Source organism: Gymnogyps californianus, chromosome 1, assembly GCF_018139145.2.
Source record: "Gymnogyps californianus isolate 813 chromosome 1, ASM1813914v2, whole genome shotgun sequence".
Classification (NCBI taxonomy): Eukaryota; Metazoa; Chordata; class Aves; order Accipitriformes; family Cathartidae; genus Gymnogyps; species Gymnogyps californianus.
Window position 1 is genome coordinate 129,743,269 of NC_059471.1, and position 8,278 is coordinate 129,751,546.

General features: G+C 46.6%; 1 protein-coding gene across 1 annotated transcript in view; it reads right to left on the reverse strand.

The window, feature by feature from the left end:
* CD58 (CD58 molecule) overlaps positions 1-5,710 on the reverse strand; it is a 39,170-nt gene extending 33,460 nt beyond the window's left edge. Inside the window, exon 1 of the mRNA XM_050893944.1 lies at positions 5,656-5,710. Within this exon, the coding sequence (XP_050749901.1) occupies positions 5,656-5,710 (55 nt within the window). The remainder of the gene's footprint in view (positions 1-5,655) is intronic.
* Positions 5,711-8,278: the final 2,568 nt, after the last annotated feature.

The window sequence follows — 8,278 nt, forward strand, 5'->3', positions numbered from 1 at the left end:
GGTCAACCTGCACTCGCACCTCATACTCAGTTATGTTGCACTCCATTAACAGCAAGGGGAAATTTCTGATATAACAGCCTAGATACACACATTATGAGCAAACTTCACCTACTCGCAGCTCTAATCATCACCCTGGATTAAGTTGAGAGTTTTCATTTCTGCTAAGCAAACCACATGCAGTTTATCATGCTGCTGTTTACTACCCATCTAGCACAAACCTGAACTCACCTCCATCATTCCTATCACTCAGCTAGTAATGCAGCCTTACAACCCAAGGATTTTAGCTTTGTATGGTCCTTCTACCTCTCGAGCTTCAGTCCCCAGAAATTACCTTTGAGCAGCATTATGACTTTATTAATAATGATTCAGTCACAATTATTCTGATCATTGATTTAACTTGTCTTACTATAAAAGACTATGGAAGTGCAAGACATTCTTTAGGAGGCAAAGAAAGACTGATCCCTGCCTTACAAGAGTCTTTCTTACATATTGTTCTAGAGCGGGGAAACGTCATCTATTCTGTGGAAGTCAAGTCCACTAAGAGCAGTACTCCAGGGAATTCACCATACAGAGGAGGGGTTCCTGCAGGACCATGGTTTCCAAATCTTCTTTTGCTGGAGAGGCACTATATGGGGTGGGTATTGGTGGGAAGAGAGCACATAAAATCATACTTGCATGTTCTGTAGCTGTAGTATGACGTGCTCTGCATATACAAACTTAGGATAACCTAATCACTTAACTCCAGGTTCAGAAGGGTTTATGTAGTAGACTATTACTGCCTGTACTTTGAGGCAACCTAGATTCAGCTAGTTCTCCTGTCAAGAACATAACCTACGAGGCTCTTCTTCAGGTCATGCATAGGAGCAGGTTACAATGTGAGAACTCCTATTCTAAAAATCTTGTGCCCCCTGCCCCGGACAATTGATTAGCTCAGGACAATTAAGAAAACACCTGAGCCCACTCATGGAGGGTGGGTGTGGTCATGCCACTCTCCCTCCCCTCTACCTGCTTCTGCCCTCCTTTTTGCAGTCTCAGGGTTCTGCTCCATTGGCATGCTCCCTGGACTGAGCCAACACCATTCATTAACTTTATAGGGTTTTTTGACAAATTACATTGCCATTAACACAATGAGCTAAATCCAGTGAATGCCCAGGCCACCACACGGCAGTGTGAGGCATGTGAGGGAGGGGGAGAACTGGGAATCCTCATTTTGGCAATGGTGATTGGAGAGAATCACTGTGTCCAGTAGGATACTGATTTTTTTGATCTCTGGGCTTTGCTTAGGGACAGAGCTGACTTGCATTTAAGCCTACCCTGAATTGCCAGAAAAAAACCAGTTAAAATCCTCTGGCCACTTACTCCCAACATCCAAACAGCACTTCTGTGCTGTACCAGCACAGCCTTTATGTAGCTATATGATCAACAGGACTGAGAAAATAATCTGTCTCAATAACTTTTTTCCTTCAACCGAGTTCATTTTCAGCCAGATCATCTTTGCAGTTCTGTTTGTAAAGAACAGCACAAACAGATGGCATAGAGAGGAACTGTGCTTATCCTGTGGCAACATCAGCTTAAACGTACTCCGAACTACAACCTATGTCTCTTACAAACCCAGATAGCCTACAGCCACCCCACCCTGAACATGGCCAATATGGTCTCATGAGGCTGTAAACTGATAGGAGGACCATTAAAAAAAACCAAACACAAATCCACATACACGATCTTTTTTTTTGACAAACCTTTAACCACACTGTCAACTCTCAAGATCAAAGGAGTCTGTGCATGCAATTCAGAGATGATCCTGGCTTTCTAAGGACTAAGACCATCAATCACATTAAGCCAAGAAACGATCAGTAACATTTTTCACTCTGTGTTCATCCTGTAGTGTTAAATATCAATGGCAAAAAACTTATTTGTTTCTTTTTGTTTTTAATATGATATAACAGCCACAGCTCTGGAGGCAAAGATTTATCAAGAGTTTTTAAGCAGGGGGCAGAGGATTCCCCCCCGTGAGAGATTCAGAACTTCCTCTGTTTATTCAGGAAGATTCAAGAGTAAGGTAACAGGACAACACAATCGGGTGTCAGCTTCACACAGCTGACTGATTTTTCCATTCATAACATTTAAAACTGTGTTTAACACTTCTATTCGTAACCTACCGAACTAACCACATTCTACAAGCAACCTGAATTTGTTAGGAGTCCAGATTTTCCCCCATTCATCCCGATGCCTTGTGATGGTAGTTCCCATGACACCTCTCATGGAGTGGAAAGACACAGGAAAAAACATTGAGCAATCCTGGTATTTTTATGATCAACGAAAACGTAGAAAGGAGCATATATTTCTCTGTGTAGAGAAAGAAACAGAGGAAATTTAAAAACAAAAACAAAAACCAGCCCAAACCTGTCAAACTGCCTAATGGGAAACAGCCACATTTAAGGTAAGTTTGGTTTCTGTGGTGGTCACTTTCAGAAAAAGTCAGAAAGAAAACATGAGAGTTGCTAACAAATATCTTCCTGTCAGCCCATGCTCAATATTGTATATGGTAATTTCTGCTCTTAGGTGAACCAGGTTGTCTCCCCTTAACTCAGTTTTTATAGAAGAAGTGGAATTGGGAAATGAAGCATTAAGAAACCCAGCAAAACATGCGAGAACTAGAAGGCAGCAATACTGCTTAAAAATGAGTTGATGCTCAAACCACTGAAAGAGTTCCCTGGCTTTCAGATGAGCCTCACTACAGATACAGAATGCTTCTAGGTGCTCTAGTTCACTCACCTGGCTTACCTCCCTTATCCCCTCTGCTTTTGGGGTGAAGACCTGACCTTGCTAAAGCCACTAGAAGTTTGGCTGCCGTCTGCAGTGCGGCAGAACATCCCCACCAGTGTGGCTGGTACGGCAATCCTCCTGCTGGTGTGGTAGCCCACAATTTATTTACCTCATACAGGGAGGCTGCAAAGATCTCCCTGTGGGTTCCTTCAACAAACTGGGCCACATATACTACATTGACTTTTTTTTTCCACCCACATACAATCTCCAGGATCCCAAAATTGAATGCAGTTTTGGTTTGAATTTCCAATGACTGAAGGAGCATAGTCTTGATAGGTCTAAAATCAAAGTCCTTCACAGCCTCAATGTGACCTTTACACTTTAAGCATTGTATTTGCAAGTCTGAGGTTTTATCAGACAAAAACCTGACCTGGCAGGTCATTGTGAAAAGCAGTAATCCCTATGTGGCGAGTACGGATTCTGAAGACGCCAAAGCTACACCGCAGCTCCTGTGTGTCACAGGTTTCCACAGGAGAATGAAGCAGCACATCTTCAGGACAGATTATGCTATGTGCTTCTCTCTCCCCCCCATTTCCAGATGTTCAGCAACACGAGACTGGGATAGATGCAGTGCTTTGAATTTGGGTGGAGAAGCAGGGAGGCTGGGAAGGCAGGGATTCAGGAGGGGAAGGCTGACAGAAGATGCAGATCTACCAAGAGCATCCTGGTGTTTACAACAGGTGTTCACAAAGCCAGAAACTTGCATGCTGAGTCAAACTGCTACTGATTTACTTTATGCACTTGGGCAGATCAGTCTGACTTTCAGGGTCTTGATTTTCTCATACAGAGATGATAGATTATTTTACCTTGAAAAAATTAACATAAGAACATTTACATATAGGCAACAACACACTTAATAGCAATAATGCAAGCATACAAACAAAAAGATGGTGTGAAATCTTGCCGATTTAGTTAGTGAACAACAGTAACGAGTCTGTATTCCTCATCTCCTACCCTAATCAACCATGGCAGAATCAAAGTCTTATAGAGAGGAAAAGACAAGCAGAGCTAGTTAATTTTTTCATTAAAGGAGAATATTATGATACTTGCAGCCACGATTACCCTCTCCGGTTGCCCAATTACCATCATCTCTCCCTTTCAACTGTATGTTGATCAGAACCTGGAATCTTGTTTCCTGGATAAGTCTACAGCACCTGGACTCAGATACTCAGAGTAACAGCATCATGCCAACTCATGTAACGTAACAAAGTGCCTTCACACACACAAAAAGTTACAAGAGGAAACTCAATTAATCATGCATTACTAATACTCATTTATAACTATCTGCAAAAGCACTGCAGGTGAGATGAAGAAATTGCATCTAAGGCTGAACAGCAGCAGACTGACTCACATAAGTATGTAGAGTCCTAGCTTCTCCACTGGTCCTCCTTGCACACCTAGTCCCAATGCTCTTACAGTCTTGGCTGCAGAACAGGATCTCACAATCTTAATTAAACAAAACAAGCTGAAGACTTCTGGAATAGTACAGGAGGACATCTCAGGGAGTTGTTCTGAACACTGAGTAGCAGGAACCAGCTGCTTAAAGCCTTCAGGAAAAGCAAGAGGAGACTGTTCTTTTTTAAAAAGGGGATGCAATAGGTCCTGTTTTAGGCACATCCAGGAAACTCCCAAAGCAACAAAAAAAGTCACCTAGAAATCCTGTAGATTAGAGGAATGATGAGAAAGTCTATATTAGGCAAGCCATGCTGCTTGGCCCATCTAGCAATAGCAGCTACCTCTGATGACAATGAGAAACTTTGTACATCTGTCTTCATTTTCAAAAATGAGCGAGTTTTGTTTATACTTCTCATGTTCATAGCCCTATGCAACAGCTATGGACATGAGGGCTATGCTCCTCAGGCACACAGGTGGAATTTGGATTAAGAAGGCATTTGTTTAGTATTTCACCAGAAGTTAATAGTAATAATTTACTTCTGAAAAAAGCCCTACCCATTTAAAAAAAACAAACAACAAAACAGAACCATTGAGAACTTTGACGATTTTTCCTTGAGCAAGAAGTAACACAGAATACAAAATAAACAGCATTTTCATATACAGGGATGACAAGAATATTTTTACAATAAAAGCTAGTTTCCTAAACTCCTTAACACCTCAGGAACCGGAGGCAAACGTGCTTTGGGAGTACGAGGCTCCTCACATGCAGAGGTGCTTCCTGTGCAGCACAGAATAACTTCACTTGGGCAGGAAATTAACTCACCGTACCATAAAAATCACACCCATTTCCCACTGTAACCTTCCCGTTTACACAAGCTGGAGACAAACAGGGCAAAAGTATTACCCGTACCAAGAACGGGGGGGAGGTGGTGGGGTGGTGGTGGGATCCTAGACATACTGATCGACGATATGACGAAATTCTAGCGTTAAATGCGGGGGGAAGGCAGCTATTTGGTTCTGCCTACTACACCACTCAGAAGGACAGAAAATAAACGGCCAGGGACAGCCCCCTTCAGCACGGCGCAGAGAGCCACAGGCGCGGAGCTCGGCGCGGGGGCCACGCCAGGCTCCCTGCGGCCAGGCAGGGAGCCGCGGACGGGAGCAGCTGCCAAACCCGAACCGCGACTGCGAAGCCGCCGCCCTCGCCGCTCCCCGGCTCCGCACCCCAGGGCGGCACAAGCCCACCCGGCCGCCTGGGGAGAGACAGTTAGGGGTGCCCTGCTCCCCACAGCGCCGCCGTTAACGCTCGCTGCCCGCCCTGCTCCCGCGCGCCGCTCCCTCCGCCCCGACACCGGTGAGGGGAGCCGGGCGGGCAGCGAGGGGAAAAAGCGGAGGGCTCTGGAAAGGTCCCCGCCGCCTACCCTCACGACTTACCCAGGAGGGACACAAGGAACAGGAGGAACCACTGCAGCCAAGCCGGCAGCTTCATCGCTGCTCTCCCAAACAGCTCGCCCAAACCGTGCCTAAATAGGAACCGAAAGCTAAGTGCGGCCGCTGCCCGCCTCGCCGCGACGTCAGGCGTCCCGCCGGCCCGCCCACCGCCGCGTTCCCCGCCCTCCTGCCCCAGCGGGGCCTGGCGGTGGGAGGCCTGTTTGGGCTGTTGAGTAATCGGGGTTCCTCTGGAAACTCCGAGCCTGCGTTAGGAAGGGGGATTTCAGACATCGCGGCCACCTCCGGTGTGTCTTGGTGGGTTGCGGCTGCCAGAGAGGAGCTGGGGTGTGAGGTGATGCTGCGAAGGGGGTTTCTGGTTCATGGGGCGCAACTCCAGCAAGCGCTGGTGGCAGAAATTGTTGTGTTGCTCTTACAGCAGGGAATTTTCAGCTCTGCTAATTGAAAAGCTGAAATTAAATCAATTTACTGTGGAGTGGGAGCCCCACAGGTTAGGGGGAGAACAAATTCCAGCAGGTAACATGCAGCTCGCCACATCAGAAAATGATGGTCATCTAAACCTAGTACTCCCTGGAGCCTGGTGTTTGACACCGATGCTCCCCAAAATGCCCACTGTTCTCTTTGGGGGACACCTGGCAATATTTCCGTTTGAGGGGTGGGCTTGAGGCTCAGCCTGGCCATGCTCACCTGTTTCTCCAAAGGCTGGGTTGGCCTCTGTGGGCATAACCCTTCTGCCTGAGTGAAGGAAAAATAGAAACCAGCTCTGACTTCTAGGGATTTCCTTCAACACCAACTGCTCAGAAGCCCATTCACAAAGCTAAAACAAACTTACATTCCCTTTCGTGGGTGACTGGCCTCTTGACAGAGTGTTTTTGAGGAAGAAAGGGAAAATACCAGAACAGTTTGGGAAACATAAACACTCAGCAACTATTGAAAAACTGCTGCTCTGCCAAACACTCCAGCAGCAGCTGTGAGCCAGCTTTCCTCCCACAGCAGTGAGTTGCTGCGAGCGGACACTTCATCCACCTCCGCCTGCATCCCTCTTGCAGTGTGTTATCCCAGCTGAGAAGAATCCAGCTGCCGGCAGGTCCAGCTGCAGACCTTACAGCCTCAAAGCATCCTCAGTTCCCAGGAGTTTGACTGCCTGTCCCAGGGGAGACCAGCACAGCACTAGTGCTGGGTGGGAAGGCTCTCACCGCAGGTTCAGCCCTCGGCTGGCTCTCTCCAGGTGCGCTCGGCCCACATGCTCACTGCTGAGCGGCTGTGTCAGGCTATTCACCACCACTTGGAGCAACCTCAGCTCCGCTCCCCACACAACAGTGCCCATAGCGGTTCAGAAAAAAAAATAAATTGGCAACCATGGAGATCTCTAACCAGAGGACCTTACAAAATCAACACTGAGGATGTTCCAACACTGAGTGTTTTTTTTCCCCTCCTTCTAGGAGTCGCTGTAAGCTCCCTTACCTCATCACTGCCGGCTGCAGCATGAACTAGAATGACACCGCACATTGGGCTGAGCAATGTTGTCTCATTCAGTTCTTACAAAATCAGAATAATACTGATCCATTCTCCATAGCTATGTTGGAATGACATGGCATGTAACTGGCTTCCAAATGGAGTCAGGCCCATCCCATAAATTCCTTTTGCTCAGTGACAGAAACCCACAACAAGCCTTTCTGTCCCTCTCTTCCCTTTTCCCCTCCGTTCTCAATCTCTGTCAAGTGTCAAAGGGAGCTCCCTACCCTGTAAAGGCTCAAAGTCACAGTGTTTACACCAGAAATGTAATGTGGCCATCTTCCTGCCGTATCCTGGTGGCAGGAGCAGCTGTTCTCTGCTGCTGACTACTCCTCTTGTCAGGTAAAATGTCCTCCCAAGATGTCAGAGACTTTGGATTGAACCTTGTTGCTGGGAGGATGCCACCTCCCACCTTGCACACTATAACTTTCCTGTAGGTTATGAGATCTTCAGGGTTAGCAGAGAGAAGTCTAAAGCAGGGACTGACACTTTCACTTAGAAAAAGATTATTTTACAGTGGAAGGAACCACAGGAGGTCACCTACACGCACTCAAAGCAGGGCTAAGTTCTTCCTACCGAGCTGCTCCGCGTTGTAGAGGATGATTAGGGCTTCACGGGGCAGAGAAAGTGAGAGAGAAACTTGAGCGTGGTGGCTGGTGCCCTCACCTAGCCTCCTCTATTTTTGGGAGACTACAGGGATATGTGGCAAGGATGCATTCTCCCTTCTTGTGCATACTTACACAGTCATAACAGGTAGAAGGTCCATAAAGTACTCATGAAAGACTCAAGAAAATGATTGGTTTTCCTCCTTTCCTGACTGAGTACCCAATCAGACTTGCCAATGTTTTCCCTTCCTCAGTCGCCAAGTCAATCTTTAATGTTTTCTTCCTACTATCTCATAGTTAGGGCACTCTTCTGAAAGTCAGGAGTTTGAATCGCTTTTTGTTGGGGTGAGAACTAAACCCAGTTTCTCTGTCAATCCTGGGAACAATATACAGGAGCCTAGGTGCTTAACATAAAGCCATGGTTTCTACTCCACAGGCAACAAACAGAAAACACAGGAGCTGTGATACCAAGTATTCCATCAGTAGGG